Below are 15,953 nucleotides of genomic sequence, written 5' to 3'. Positions count from 1 at the left end.
TCCTAATTTCATGAGAATTCAACAATAGACGGAGAAGAAACAAGTAGGCAACAAAAACTGACCCAAGGTTCAAGAAAAGTTATGCCAGTCTTAACTCTCAAACAGAGTTTATAGTAATTACCCCTTCTGTCAGATTACAGAGAACGTCATGGAAAACAACACATCCAAAAATCAGACCGATCTATCAGTGGACGGCAGCAATATAGCTTTCAAAAAGCCTTCTATCTTTTCTTCTCTGTATATAGATGCAAATGCTCTTCCTAAACCCTAAACCATTTAAAAAGAAAAAAAAAAAGCATACAAGGATAGCAGGAAATTATCGTCTGTTACCATCTATCCTGCATGTAATTAATTAATATTTCCACACTATGCTTTTGTCCTCTTAATCACTTGCTCTCTCTCAGAAAAAATCTCATCCCAGGCAACCTATGTTGCCACAAACAAGCCCACCAGGGCTAACCAGGCCCGAATTCATCCAATGAGCTGCAAGTCTTGCCCTCCATCCACCGATAAAGTGCAGAAATAGTCTGCTGAAATAAGAACAGATAACAAACCTATGATGCCACAACCAAGCCCACCAGGGCTAACCAGGCCCGAATTCATCCAACGAACTGCCAGTCTTGCCCTCCATCCACCGATAAGCGTGCAAAAAAAAGTCTGCTGAAATATGAACAGATAACTAACATTTGGAAGGAAATACAGAAGTCCGCTAGAATACAGAGAAAATCTTCTATCATTTAATTGAAAAGGAATCCAGCACCGAACAATAGGAAGAACGAAAAAATGGCAGCAAATATACATATATGTATAATATAAACTACAAATAGTGACAGCGGAAGGCATTGGCCAGGTACCACTACTATCTGCAACCCTTCAACAGATAAGCGGAGGGACTTGAAAAGCTGATGGCACTTGAAGATTTCCCATTTTCTGTTAGCTTCCCAGGTGTTCCACATTCACTAAAGTCAAGGGTCCGGCATTCTGTCTGCAGGAGTTCCAAATAGTCTTTTTAGCTGGCATCTTAATATTCACAAGACAAAAGAAAGTGATAGAATATGCTTGGATGGATTTTTGCAACTATGAGTATACCTGAGGAACTTTCCTCGAAACAAAGAAACCAAAGGGTAGAAATATGGATGTCTACAAATAAAAAAACGTTCTGTAAAAGTTCTGCGCAGTCAGGCATACCAAAACATTTGAAGCCAAATGGGAGCGATTCTCTTGGTCACCATTTTGATCATTGGAGCGCCTCCTTTCTTTTAATATGGACTCGGGAGTGTCCTTACCCAAAACCTCCAAGGCATCGGCATATGCAGATGCAGTGTGCTCACTTAACTGCTTCATTAGTGCAATGGCATCATAGCTTCTGTCCCCAGGACTCATGAAATACCCAATATCCTGGAAAGAAATTCCAGATAGTTAAAGAAAAATCTCAAAACATATCCGATAATTAGCTTATCAAAAGAAGTTATCTACCTCGATGGATATGTCTGTATCAATCCTTGGGCCTGGCACAAAAGAATTAATGAACCAAGGTGACTTCCATGCCGAAGGGGATTCGATACTCCTTTTGAAAGGAGTATCACCAAATCTAGAAATGAACACCATCAACCAAGCATCTAATAAGCATCATGGTAATGCCAAAACCAGAAGTCATGTATATCTATCTCATCACAGATGTAGCTAGAAACTATCAGGAAATCCCAAATTCCAACCCGAACATAAACAACCAGCAGCTCCCATAAAATTAAAATGAGACAGGAATATTTGACATGGCAGCAGCTTTACTCAACCACTAAACAGCGTGGTGACTAGGATCATAAAAGAAACACAGGTAAACTTACATGCCAAAATTTCCAGTTCCAGCATTGTTCCCAGAATTATCTGGTATATTCTCTGATGGTGCTGATGACGGAATAGATTGAACTGATGTGCTTTCAATTATGTGATTTTCATGGTTCTTACAACTCGTAGAGCTAAAGATCATACATGGATTTCCAAATGAGGATTCTGAACCACTGGCATGCTCTGATAAAGTGCCCAAAATTTTACGGTACAAATTCCTGGGAGTTCGAGCACTTGGACCAAATGCTCGGTCTGCTTTAAAACCAAGTTGATCAGGAGAAAATAACAGATCATTGGTGTTTTCTTCAGATAGGACTCCAGAAGACTGTTGCATATCAAAAGGAGGGAGGTAAAGAAAAAGATATTAAGAAAAAGACACGTATACTGACAAGCAAATTTTGTTTTTCTTTCTTGCCTTTTCTTTAGAAATCTAGTAGCACAAAATTTTAGATGATGCACAAGCAGAATCAAACTAGCACAAAAAAAAGGAAAAGACAAGAAAAGAAAGAAACGTAACTAGAGAGAAGACTACAGACAGAAAATAATAATAATAACTCACATTAGCATCGGAATGAACCTTGGACCTTGCATCACTATCAGCTGTCCCTTGCTTTACATTATCCTTGGTATTACCGCAAAATTCATCTGCGACTTCAAGGGCAGGGTCCAGATTTTCTTTATCTTCACCTGAGGATTCATGGTTCTTTTCCTGATTGGATGATGGGGGCAGCAGAGATGATCTGTTGTGAGTCTCACTCTCGTCAAACATAACATCCAAACATGAAAAATCTTTGCTCAAATTGGATGCCATGTCAATCTCAAGCTTTTTGTCACCTCTTCTCTCTGACAAGGGTGACAATAAATCACGGTTTCGTTTCTTCAGGATGGATGGTGTACCTGTGAAAGTCTTGGCAGCACTTTTCAGAACAGCATCAGGGCTACCATCCCGAGATGGTGAATCCCATAACCTAAAGGGAGTGATGCAGTTCATGGAAGACATCATCAGTTGGCGAATACCAAGAGGACTATACTCTTGTTGCATATCACTGCCAGATTGTACGAGATCACAACTGAGAAATGGCATATCCAAGCTTGGGAAACGAGGAGGTTCATAGCAAAGACCTCCTGCCTCCTGTTCTGCATGCACATTCGGTTTCTCATCTGCAGCACAAGATGATATGGTATCTGAGACTGAAGGAAAAGTATTCACAGGCACTAACTTTGATGGTTCCTTCAGATATGGTTTCTCTTGCAGCTCTGTGTTATCAGTACCATTGTCACATGAGGAGTTGATGGCATCAATGGTATAGATAAAGCTATCATGTATGCTTGTAACAAACTGTTGTTCGAGAGATCCAAATGATTGGACCATTAACAGATTGGGTTCCCTACCACACACAGGTTTGTTATCATCAGCACAATGTAGTGAAGAACCGGGAAGAAAAGATTGGCAGCATGAAGTTCCCAATATAGCAGACCTTGGAGGACAAAATGACTGTGAAGCACTTCTCTCTGTTTCAGATATCTGGATGTTTGGTGATTGAGGAAGTGATGAATCCATGTCACCTCCTAAGTCAGCCACATTTGAGTCTTTTGTAATATTTCCAGAGGAAAAAATTTCACAATTTGCTGCCTCTGAGAATAGAATCCGGCAACATTCATCATCAGATACGAATATCTGGCCTGATTGTGCAGAACTTGCAGCGATATTTCCCATGGAAGTAGGAGCACCCAGGCCAATGGAAGTTTGAAATGGATCGTTCACCAGTTCATGGCTTTCATTAGCAGTTATGCAATGAGTTGGCAAACCTGATGATTCCTGCCCTAGTTCTAGGGTGGATATGTTAGGTAGCTCCTGTAATTCAAATTGATAATCACTGTTTGCAGAAGTCAAAGTGTTATGGGAGAAACTTTGCTGAATAAAGTTGGAAGAGCCACCCAATTCACAAGGCATTTCAGGGATGTAATATTGTTCTGAACAAGATGCTGGACTGGAGCTTTGCTCCTTTCTGGGACCAGATTCTTCAGCAAACTGAAATTCTTCTCTTGTATGAAAAACTGCAATACCCTGGTCACCCGCAGACTGTGAGCAACCAACCATAGTTGATTCTTGACTGCATTCTGATATATCTTCTGCTTCTGAACCACCTCTCTGAGCATTATCATCTCCAGAACTGTGCAGCCTTGAGGAAGATGCGGGCAAGGATAGAGTTTGATGTCCAGCAAGAGGAGAGGATTGGAACTGTTCTAACAGACCTGATGCCACATAAGAGTCCAGTTTCTTCTTTACAGAACTGTTCCAGTGATTTTTTATGGCATTGTCTGTCCTGTTCACGACACAAAATAAATCAAATTCACATTTATTAAAGGTCACTTTTAACACTACTGTTGAACTTTCAAATAACAGAAGTAGAGATGGGAACTAAACAGCAAGCAAGAAGATGGAAATGACAAGCCTCAAAGGAGATAACGTAGAAGCTTGTGTTAATTCAAGCATGTAAGTAAGCAAAGTGCAATAACACCACCTGATAAAGTTAAAATACAAAATTGGGAGTCTCTTCAAATAAGGAATGCACAAACCTTCCAGGCAAAAACTTTGTCAGCTCTGCCCATCTGTTCCCATAAATTTGATGTGCACGAATCAAGGCCACCTCCTCTTGCTGAGTCCACGCCTCTTTGTTTATTGCAGGATTAAGATGATTATGCCACCTAAATTATGTATACATCAGTGCAAATGAAGAAAAATAAAGGACAAATTTAAACCATAAAACATAATTATATATGAGAGAGAAAATAATTGCAACTCTTGCAATGGGCAGAAGAATACTCTTACCTTTCCCGGCACTGCTTTCCAATACGTCCAGGTAAATGCTGTGCAATTGTGGACCACTTCTTTGGCCCATATTTGTTCACCAATTCAATTATTATTTCATCCTCCTATTTACATTTCACAAATGAAACAGGCATATAAATTATCAAGAATATTTATCTTTAAGGTAGAAATTAGCAAGAAAAAAAATGTAAGCAAAGCAGGAATTGTCATAGACAGAAACAACCATATGGTATACCTCCTTTGACCAAGGACCTTTAACAAGTTCAGGATTCAAGACCTTCTGCCACCTATGTAGACATTGTACATCAGTTCTGTCCTTGAAACACTCAGCTACATAAATTCCAATGTTTCAAATTAGAAAATATTTGCTATGTATCCCATATACAAATAAGGAAGAGCATGCAGTACCAACTAAAAAATAAAAGTAAATTGGCTAAGACGGTTTTATATTGTTGCAACAAAGACCTAAAAAGACTGTAAAAGAGAATGAAAACAAGTCTATAAAATGAGCATTGCTGAAATGGAAGTATTAGGATGGAAGTGGTGATGCACAAAAGGTAACAAATAGACATCTTGATATAGGAAACCATAGTACGAACTACCAACTATAGTAAAATTGATGGAATATTGTGAAAGATGGTTCAGGCATCTACATTATAGACCTTCAGGAAAGCACTGATGAGGAAGGGTGGTCACTGTATTTGAATAAAGGGTTTGAAAAATGGTAAAACATAAACCAAAAGTACTTGGCTAAAGGTAAAAATTATAAAGAAGGATGTGATTTTAAGTGTTTCACTTAAGGATTTGGCTCAAGAAAGGGCAAAACAAAATGGCAATTTTCATGCAAGGAATGCAGACAAGTTTAAGAATGAAGCTTAGTCAATTCAGGAATTCTAAAACGGTAAAACCTCCTAGCAGAAAGACTGCATTTAATGGAAAAGCATAAAATTAAAAGTAATTTTAAGTTTAAGTTAAAATTTTCTAAAATAGTTTCCAAAATCCAAAACTAAATTCTGTAGAGAAACTATAGTTGGATGACAAGGTCCTTTTAAATCATGTTTTCTAGTGATCAATTATCAAAACTAAAAGTTGACAGTTTGATATTCATCCTCAGCTTCTTATCATTAAAATGTTGTATTCGTTCTCAGCCTATTAAAGGCAAGTATAATCCCTTTAAACACCACCCCCTAGGGGTGAATTAACAGTAATAATTGTTGATATCAAAATAAAAGCAAGAATTAAAGTTATCAAGTTTAACAACTTCCATAGGAAAAGATAATGAAATGAGAAACTCCAAACAAGGAAAAGAACTGAATTAAACTTATTAAGTTCACAACTGTACCAATTTTTTTCCAGTTCTTTCCTTTGAAACGCTGAACAGCCTTGCGCAGAATCTCATCCTAAACACATATAACACTTGTTCATCACTAAATATAACCAGATATGAGCTAAGAATTGGGGAAGTGTTAATTATAATAATGAAGCTAAAACAGAAATTAATGAAAAGAAACTTAAACGTGATGGGTACAAGTAAACAATAAACCTAAGCATCACCATGAGATGTCATTTCAGGCGTGAAAAAGCAGTGAAAATCAAAATGGGAAAGGTTGCCCTGTAAACTAATCTAATCATTAGACCCAAAAAAATGCAAAAACAATTCCTTTTAAACATCTCCACGTCATAAAATAACTCTTCTACCAAGATACTTCGAGTACACAGAAGAATTACTACCTCTTCAGCTTTCCATTGCCCCTTCGTGGAACGCCTTGCAGGGCCACTAGTCCTCCTGCAAGAGAATAGCATAACACCATTCAGAATCCAACATATTTAACAGCCAGTTGAGTCTCTCAATCACACAAAACATTAGAATGGCTTCTGAAAAATTACCCGTGAAGAAGTTTGGGTGGTCTCGGGATCCTGTCGCTAACAAGCCCATCCAAAGGAGCAGAAATTAACCTGTCACTACTTTCCATTGTTGTTTGATATACAAATAAAGAAGCTGCTGCACAGCCCAATTCCTACTCGACCACAATTCATTATAAACCCCCCTACCAATCCGTTCCAATTTCCCCCAAACTCACGAACTAACACATAAACACAAAAAGAAAAGGAAACCCAGATCAGAATAACCTCTAAATAAAAATCTTCACTTCCTGAAATCACCAATTAGGGCTTTGTATTTCAGTTCAGTTGACTTGAATTGAAGTACAGTGAGGTTTCAAATTTAAAAAAAAAAAAAAGATTAAGAATTTAATTACACAATTAGTGAAATTAATTAACTTGTTAAGTCCCAAACCCAATTCATAATCAAAGTGAAAAAAATTCGAATTTCTAAATCGTTCAGCTTCCTTCAAAACCTCCAAACTCGAATGAAACTGAAATTCAACTCTACAATCAGTAAAATTAATTCCTTAATACTTAATTAAGTAACCCTAAAACATGATCGACGAGACAGATTTTCAATCTTTTTCGACCACTAACCATTAGAATTTCAAAAAAAAAGATCAAAATGGCACAAATCTTATGAGAAAAGTATTTTAATTTATTCAAAGATAAAAATAAATTAGAGACTTTAAAATTTCAAACTTCAAAGAAAACGAGCTTCAACGACTCACCAAACTGAGCTTCAATGACAGAAAAGAGGAGAAATCAAAAGACGAGAGAGACGATAAAGTGATTAAAACGGTGCGCATTTGCAGATCCAAGTGAAGTCCAGAGAGATTTTAGAGAGAGAGATCTGCAAATGCGTTTCTAGAGAGAGAGAGAGAGATCGAAACGGTCGGGAGGGAGCTTTCTTCTTCTTATTCATTTCAAAATTGAAGGGGCGGACTTCGGAGTTTATTCAAACCCTATGGATGTTAAACGTCGAGCAACTTTTTGAATGTCTTGGACTGTTCTGAATTTTCCACGTAAGAATCCTAGCCGCCCATTTCATGGACTTCCTTGGCTTGGTATTTTTGAAAACCCAACGGCCGAATTTTATTTTCTTCATCCACTCAATTTATTGTTTTATTTTTTTTATTTTTCTTGTTATTCCTATTTTCTTAGTTTTCCTCTTGACTTTACTAATCATTGTTCAAGTATACTTTCCATGTCATTTAGCACTAGAAAAGCACAAAAATCATATCCATCGTCTTAAAATTCTTTTGAAATAAATATCAATTCAAAAATTTAAATTAAAAACCCTAAACATAAAAAAAAATGAAAAAACCCATAAAGATTATATAATCAAACAAAATTAAAAGTAAACCCCTAAAAGACAACTAATCATCATAGTTTAGTTTTAAACTAAAAATTAATTTTAATTTTTTTCTTTGTTTTTTAATCCTAATATAAAATTACTTTAGATTAGTTGACATGGAGAGGGATGAAAATAAAATTCAAAATAATATAAGGGCATAACTAAATTAATCAAGATTTAAAAAATTCAAAAATTATATGCTTCATTAAAAAGTTTACATATATTATAAAAAAGCTTCTTAAAATTCTTTTTCCTTTTTTTATAATTCATAATTGCCACCTCATATTTCATATATTTAAAACATTATAAAATCTTCTCATTATCAACACTTTCAAATACTTCTTTTTCATTACAAGTAATCAAATAAATTATTCAACTAATCATCCTCATAGCTAACCATAAATTATTTATCACAACTAACCAACACATAATAATAAATTACTTATTTCATCAATTTCTCAATCTTTTTAAAATTACAATGAAAATTCAACTACAATTAAATAACATAATTAAATTAATTTTAATCCTCATCAAGACATGTTACACATCACTAACAAACATCTACTTTGATTTCAAAAATTCTCATCCTTCCTATTAAGTGGCCAGCTTTACTTTTACCATAAATACCTAATTTTTATTCTTTAATTATATTTTATTTAGAATCATTTATATCTTATTTTATAACAATAACATCACATTTGCACAATTTCACTTTTTTAATTCAAAATTTAAGAATTTCAAATAAGCTTTCTTAATCTTTACTTAAATATTTATAATATAGTTTATAATGTCTTGCCCAATAATCTAAAGAGGAAGAAAAAACTAAATTTTTAATTTTCCTAACTTATTTATAAAAATATTATTAATGAGCCTACATGTTATTTTTTATTTGATTTTTTATATTCTTGCATAACCTTTTTAAATTTAGATTATCTTAAAATTTAAACCCAGAAAAATGTGTTAGAATACTCCTCATAAAACAGTCAGATTAAGAATTATATTTGATATCATAAAATGAATTATTAAGTGATTTTATATCAAAATTCAAATTTTCTCATTCAATTAGCAATATATCAAAATTCAAATTTTCTCATTCAATCATTGCTAAAATTATATTGGTTATTTTACTAAATTCTCATAATAATTTTTTTTTCAAAATATATTTATTTTTCCTTTTTTTTTATTTTTTTTATTTACAGACTTACTATAATTTAACAATAACATTATTAATTTCTAATCAAGATTTACACCAACACCTTTTCATGTGATTCTTTCTTAACTTTTATTTCTCATTTCTATTATAACTTCATAGAGTTATTTTTTTATTCTCAAAATACATCTATTTTAATTTTTTTCTAATTCTTTTATTTGTCAAAACATGTTATTGATTTTAACATGATATATTATTTGATTTTTTTGGGCAATGTGGGCAAGTGCCCACATCGGCTATAAGGTGGATTTATCTAGAATTATTTATATTCATAAATTTTTTATTTTCTATAAAAACATGTTGAATATATATATATATACACACACACTTATTTTTATTGAAAAAAATATATGACCCGTGAAAATGTGAACCGTGTATGTTGAATTTTTGCTAAAGAGTTCGATTGTGTTTTGACCAAAATTTTGAGGGATGATTCCCTCTTGAAATGTGAGTGGAAAAAAACAATTCAAGTATTCAGAAGGAGTACATCACTGGTTATTACCAAACAATTCCTACAAAAAATCTTATATTCCCAAAACCTTGTACCGTTAGTTATTAAATATAGCCCGATATATATACTCGAGATCTATTTGTAACTAGATTTTATTTTAAATAAGATTAGAAGTTTACCAGTTAAATATAATTAACTTGATAAAGTGATCTCAGAAGGCTCTATTTGATTTTTTATTTTAATTAATTAAAAATTAGATTTTATATTTTTTTTAAATTATATATTTCAAATCTAATAACTCAAATTACAAATTTAAAAAATTAATATAATTTTTTTAAAGAAATTTTTATATTTTTTTTATCAAATTATTTTAATCATATAATTTAAATCCCAAGCTTAATAAAATATCCTAATAAAATATAAATTATATCCCAAGCTTAATAAAATATCCTAAGTTAGGTTGACCCGGTTAAATATAATTGACCAGTTAAGTTAACAAACAACTAAACAATCTTCATGAGATTCTTGAACTTTTTTGTTTTAATTAATTTAAAATTAATATAGTATTTTAAAAACAAAAAATTATAATTTTTTTATCTGTTTTTACTCTATTTTAACACTTGAAAATTATTTTTTACAAAAAAATAAAATGTTAAGCCTCGTGACGAAGCACACGGGCACCGAAGGCTAGTAGCAAACTAAAACATCTAGATACCTTTTGTTTTGCAAGATGATCAGCAAACATGTCAGCTTCTCCAACAGGGGACACAACGACTCGGATCTAATTTTTTCTATGCATTCATCAATTACGAGCAATTATGACTGCAAAAACACGAAAAGTACTAGAACAAGGAACACCAAGTAATAAGCAATGCTTGATCACAAGTTAATCGGAAAAATACAGTGCGGGAATACGAAGACTACTTGTGTTTCAACCCTCAAACTAAAATGAAAATGGCTGCAGAAGTAGAGATCAACCATCAAACTCTTAATTCATTTCCTGGATCATTTCCAACTATATAATATTTCAAGAGTTAACCAAAAATACAAATAAAAACACCTTATTGTATCTTCATCAAAGCAAAAAAGACACAGGGAGATCAGGAAGCACAGGCTTTCATCATATAATAACTATCAAGGTGTCGTACAAAACTGTCACAAAACTTGTTATAGGCATGGTTGCCTCTCATGATGCTCCAACTTTCTGAGCTTTATTTGGTCTCCCAGAATCGTTCTCTCTAGAGCGGGGATGCTTGCCACCACCCTTGTGGTATCTCCCACCCCTGAAAAGCATGAATAAAACTTTGAAAGGGGAGAAATATGAATTATAAGTGAACCAACTTTATACCCATTGAAGTGAGGAACCATATTCCCCCACTCATAAACCACACCTGATTTTGGAGGGAAGAACCATTTTTATATGGGCTATTCCAGGTAGTTTATCATCCAAATGAAAGTGGAAAGTAAAAACCACAGTAATACTGACCTTCCTCGGTTGCCCTTATTTTCAAAACGCCTTTCTTTGTGTCCACGGAATTGGTTCCAGTATTCCTTTTCTGCCTCACCTGAGATTACAAATAACAACACCAGCTCTCTCATTGCCACTTTACATAATACAAGATTAAAACAACATAAAACCCAACAATTAACAAGGAAAATACAAATTTATGACAGGCATCTACTAAAGAAAGTACAAATCGAGACCACTGAAAATATAAGAAACCAAGCTGAATTGTAATAAGAAACCCTTGATAATTTTCCTTCCACATTTAATGGCAGTAAATAAGATCAGTCAACAAATAAAGATGTATATGCAGCAAGTTTTGTTCATGTAATTTCATTATCATTACTACTAGATTGATCAACCTTGAAGAAAATAAAAGACTGGAACATAACTAAAAAATAATCATTCAATGCTGTAAGAATCAGTGTTGTCAAAAGCAAAAGGCACCAAGCCTAGAGATTAAGAAAACTTGACAAAATCTTACTATTATTACTAAAATGCCCGAGGAGTTCACCCCAAATGAATCAAGAAGATATTCTATAGATCAAGAAAAATATATGAATAATATTATATTATATAAATCTAAAACATATATCTTCCCATTTACGATTAGATCATTACAAAATCAAAAGAAAATATAAAATACCATAACATAATCGTATAAAGTTATATTTTTCACCCTTAAAACAAAATAAGACAATTTAAAGTAGTAAGTAGCCAAATAGATTAAAAAGCAAACTTAAATATCATCATCATTATTTATTAATTTTCAAAATCATTTTCATCCATGCTTTCTTGTTCTGTAATTGTGTTGTTCTTTGACTTTGTTCAACACAAAGTGTGGATGGTGTTTCTCTTCAAGTGTCCTTCCTTGACTGTATGTCTCCCACTCTAATGATTTTTTAATTCTTTTTTTACTCTAATCTTTGTTTTTTACAAAGATACCCCTAAGTTGTTGCTTGTGGTAAATTAAAAAATGGACAAATAGATCATTACATAAATTAGTTTTAGAAAAAATGAAAAATCCAACATGAAAAAAAGTATTTCAATCAGGCGCTTGCTTTAAAGCCTGGCACCCACTCACAAGGCGCTCACCTAGGCAGCACCTCATTGAGATTCATCACTTGAGGCTAATAAAGGTGATGTGGCCTCACCTGGAAAGCCTAGGAGAGCACCTCTTGACAACACTAGTAAGAATCACAAGCAAAGAAAAACATAAGTGTTTAATTGATCCATATTTCCTAAATCTTTGATCCTTCTATTTTCCCACCACAATTAATACATTTTATCATCCTTGGATGTCAAACACCAGAAGCAAATGTGAACCGAGTATAGGAAAGGGTTTCACGCTAGCTAGCAGCCTAGCACCTATTCACAGGACAAACAGTTTCTTAAAGGCATCAATTTTGAAACCTTCTTAACACAAGTATTGAAAGTGTCCATCTTAAAATAACACTCCCAATCAACACTCTCCCAAAGAGAAGTCAAATTTGATGCTCACCAGTCACAGGTTCTAAAGTGGCAATGAAATTCTTCACAACCAGACCCTCTTCTTTAGCTAGTACTGCAGCTGCTCGAGCTTTCTGAGCTGCTTCTGCTTCTTCAAATCGAATGTATCCTGATTCATCTCCCATCTTGAAATCAACATACTTGACCAAAGTGATACACACATGAAAAAAGGGGTCAGAATAACACAAAGCACAAAAGACTTGACAATGATTGAAAATGGAAACAGAAGGCATGCAAGATATACAAGAGAGATTAATGAAAAAAGTGTCGGACTTATATATAATCTTAAAGGAATACCATATTCAGCAATTAAAATAGGCATAAGACTCATTCAAAGAAAAAGAAAACAAGAACAGCGAGAGAAAGAGAATCTTAGTACCTTCACAATGCCGAATCTTTCAAAGACAGCCTTCAGATCTTCACGCAAAACAACATTTTTGTCATCCTTCGAGGCAGCTGGGTTAGGTTTCTCCTTCACTTCCTCCTTTTCATTGGGATCTTCAGATGATTTCTCCTCTTCAGTTTTTATTACTGTACTTTCAGAGCCATTGTCCCCATCAACCTCTTCTCCATTGTTTTCTTCATCAGTCTTGATGTTTTCTGGCACCTTCTGTTCATTTTCTTTGGTCATATTCTCTGATGAATTCGATCCTCCATCACAGGAATTTGCATCATCATTGGCAGGTTCCTGAGTACCATTTTGTTCTGCGGAACCTCCAGCTAATTTATTCTTTAAAGCAAATGCAATAATCAAGCCCTTTGGATAGCTGCCATCAACAAGGTGAGAACATATCAACAAACATTAAGAGAGAACTCCATAGTCCCATAGGAATACACAGGAACAGTAAAAAAACATTAAGAGAGAACTCCATAGTCCCATTGGAATACACAGGAACAGTAAAATTACTTACTTTGCCTCTCCATTCGAACTATTCTTATTATTGGAGCCTGTTGAGGGATGGGAATTTTCAAATTCCTCTTCTTGCACTCTTTCTGTATCAAATTCTCTCCTGAGTTGGAAAAGGAGTATATTAGGAGCATGAAATATGGACCAGAAAGTTCTTTTAATTTAAGTTCTATACTGTACATGAACAATATCATTCAGTATTTTTGTGGGGTTAAACTGATTAAAATATAGAGGCTCAAGATAGATCAGAGGCAAACGGGCGTTCTATACCTCCAAAGTTCTTGTACCTTTCCAAATATTGCAAAAAAAACTTGTTATACCATAATTTCCAACCTGTTTGCTCCCACAATTTTAACTGTCATATGTAACTCCTGAAATTAACTGTTTTACAAATCAAATCACAGAGCTAGCAATTTCTGAAACATTAATAGCGATTTATGTATACAATGTTGATAACTTTATTGATCAGGGTCAAAGCCACAGCTCATCTTTCACCTCTACAATAAGTAAGAACAGCGAAACATGCAGACAAATAAGAATATCACTATTGTATATTTTCACATCGACACAGCTATTCAGTTTAAAATGCTTTACTTATGTAACAAAAGATATATAACCACAATTTTCTTAAATGTGTCTTTGAGCATCATATTCACACAAGAAAGTTTTAGTCCATTTTATATTTCTACAAAAAGAATAGAGGATAGATACCACACCTAAATGTTGTAGTGCTTGGTGTTTGTCTATGTGCATTAGCTTACTTTGGTTTTAATTCTAGCTCTGCACCTTCAAAAACCAAGTTTTGCTTTAAAATCTTTTCGGCCTCTTCCTCCAATGAGAACTCAATCAAAGCAGTACCACAAAATACCCTTTTGTCACCGACATGACGAGGCATCCTTACACTTGTAACCTGAAACAAGTAACATGCTCATTCTCCAAAAAAAATATGCCAAATATTTCCAACAACTCACTACTCACATAGCAAGATTGGAAACTAAAAAAGCAGAACATTCACAAGCAAAACAAATAGAACCACCAAGTTACCTTCGCATGTTGACCAAAAAACAACTCCAGCTCTTCTCGCTTCACATTATATTTTAATGGAGACGCAGCAATTGTTCTTACATCTAGTTGTTCTATAGCCTCATCTGGCTTCAATATCCCAGCAATCCTGCCTACTTTCTTCCCTGCAAACCACTCACCATGAAAACAGAACAGACAAAACACAGATTCTTAATTCATATCCACTAAACCTAAACTCCACTTAATTGAGCAAAACATTTAGCGCTTCATCAGCATTAGCTACCAAAGGTTCAGAATTTTCTTTAAGCAAACACTTCCTAATTATCCAAACATAAAGCTCTAAATTAGTATGAGCTGAAAAAAGTTCAAAATCTTGTTTAAGAACGCACTTTCTAAGCATCCAAACATAAAAAAGAAAAGCACCCAGAAAAGAAAAATAACTAACCATCTTCAGAAACTTTAAGAGAAGTGGATTTTCTCAACGTTTCTGCCACAGCCTGAACAGTAACTTCTGGGATTTCTTCAGGCTTCACGTCCATTAACTTCAAGTGACCTTTCATCTTCTTAAACGAACAAATCAAAGCCAAACTCACCACTATTATCTAATGTCAAGCCCAACGACAACATAACACAAAAACAAAGCCAAACCCGAAAATAATAAAAACCCAGGATTTATATTGAAGAGATCAAGGATACAGCCATCTTCACTGGACTCGATTATGTTTCTCAAAAAATTATCACGAGGGATGTTGCTGTCACTGAAGTAATACTCAACCTGAAAAAATAAATAAATAAAGTATGTATGTTTTTAATGTTTCTATGAAATTAAGAGAATTGATGTGGACACTACCTGTCTAAGGACTTCCTTGGCTGTTTCTTCGTCCAAAGAAGGAGTTGCCATTGTTGTGAAAGTGAAGGTAGAGAGAAAAGGAGTGAGTTTTTGTTGTTAGGGTTTTGGTGATATTGAGCGCGTTTTTGTAGAGGGGACTGCAAAGAGAGAGGGTTTAGCTTGTCTGCCGTTGCTCCATTGTATGGAGTCCGGGGGGTGCTTGAACCACGTTTCAACAGTTTTAAAAGCTTTTAATTTTTTTGAATTAATTTTGTTTAATGTTTTTGAATTGTTTTAATAAATTAATAAAAAAATATATTGTTTTAATATATTTACAAAAAAAAATATTTTTAAAAAAATATTATTGTTTTATTTTGTTACTAATTTTTAGATAAGAGAAGAGAAATTCAGAAACTGCAAGAAAAAAGAATAATGTTGCTTTAAAAAAGAAAATAAAAAGTTCCCAGAATTACTTTCCTAAAATTTCAATTATTGGGATATTAGAATTTATCGATGTGAATTCTACAGAGTGTTTATAGGAGTATGATTGTAATTATTTTTTAAAATATTTTTTATTTAAAAAAATATATTAATAATATTT

At 33.8% G+C, this 15,953-nt stretch overlaps 2 protein-coding genes across 3 annotated transcripts; both read right to left on the bottom strand.

Moving 5' to 3' along the window:
- Positions 1 to 715: 715 nt before the first annotated feature.
- Positions 716 to 7,493, bottom strand: LOC105127139 (myb-related protein 3R-1-like). 2 transcript variants are annotated; one of them, XM_011028289.1, is made up of 12 exons: positions 7,294 to 7,493; positions 6,566 to 6,762; positions 6,410 to 6,464; positions 6,021 to 6,078; positions 4,914 to 5,008; positions 4,679 to 4,782; positions 4,426 to 4,554; positions 2,404 to 4,172; positions 1,845 to 2,178; positions 1,477 to 1,591; positions 1,189 to 1,398; positions 716 to 985 (listed from the first exon to the last, which is right to left on the bottom strand). In XM_011028289.1, the coding sequence occupies exons 2-12, from the start codon at positions 6,649 to 6,651 to the stop codon at positions 860 to 862; spliced, it is 3,081 nt and encodes a 1,026-aa protein (XP_011026591.1). In that variant the 5' UTR covers positions 6,652 to 6,762; positions 7,294 to 7,493; the 3' UTR covers positions 716 to 859. The 2 variants fall into 2 exon arrangements, with proteins under 2 accessions (XP_011026591.1, XP_011026592.1); XM_011028290.1 differs by having other exon boundaries at positions 1,845 to 2,170; positions 2,405 to 4,172.
- A 3,038-nt stretch (positions 7,494 to 10,531) lies between these two features.
- LOC105127138 (la protein 1-like) lies at positions 10,532 to 15,575 on the bottom strand. Its single transcript, XM_011028288.1, has 10 exons — positions 15,374 to 15,575; positions 15,220 to 15,298; positions 14,969 to 15,118; positions 14,545 to 14,687; positions 14,262 to 14,410; positions 13,505 to 13,603; positions 12,973 to 13,360; positions 12,586 to 12,733; positions 11,067 to 11,145; positions 10,532 to 10,863 (listed from the first exon to the last, which is right to left on the bottom strand). Exons 1-10 carry the CDS (start codon positions 15,422 to 15,424, stop codon positions 10,767 to 10,769), a joined length of 1,383 nt encoding a protein of 460 aa, XP_011026590.1. The 5' UTR covers positions 15,425 to 15,575; the 3' UTR covers positions 10,532 to 10,766.
- Between the last annotated feature and the right edge of the window lie 378 nt (positions 15,576 to 15,953).

Source organism: Populus euphratica, unplaced genomic scaffold (genome assembly GCF_000495115.2).
Source record: "Populus euphratica unplaced genomic scaffold, PopEup_1.0 scaffold50.1, whole genome shotgun sequence".
NCBI classification, from domain to species: domain Eukaryota; kingdom Viridiplantae; phylum Streptophyta; class Magnoliopsida; order Malpighiales; family Salicaceae; genus Populus; species Populus euphratica.
This window is presented reverse-complemented; position numbering and strand designations above follow the sequence as displayed.

What these genes read in the sequence shown, in the direction of transcription:
- LOC105127139 (XM_011028289.1), bottom strand. Translation starts at nt 6,651, where the DNA reads ATGGAAAGTAGTGACAGGTTAATTTCTGCTCCTTTGGATGGGCTTGTT. An exon ending in CCACCCAAACTTCTTCACGG is followed by an intron (nt 6,465 to 6,565) that starts GTAATTTTTCAG and finishes ATTCTCTTGCAG; the next exon opens with GAGGACTAGTGGCCCTGCAA. An exon ending in GGAAAGCAGTGCCGGGAAAG is followed by an intron (nt 4,555 to 4,678) that starts GTAAGAGTATTC and finishes TACATAATTTAG; the next exon opens with GTGGCATAATCATCTTAATC.
- LOC105127138 (XM_011028288.1), bottom strand. Translation starts at nt 15,424, where the DNA reads ATGGCAACTCCTTCTTTGGACGAAGAAACAGCCAAGGAAGTCCTTAGA. An exon ending in TCTTAAAGTTTCTGAAGATG is followed by an intron (nt 14,688 to 14,968) that starts GTTAGTTATTTT and finishes AGTGGTTTGCAG; the next exon opens with GGAAGAAAGTAGGCAGGATT. An exon ending in TTTTTGGTCAACATGCGAAG is followed by an intron (nt 14,411 to 14,544) that starts GTAACTTGGTGG and finishes TACTTGTTTCAG; the next exon opens with GTTACAAGTGTAAGGATGCC.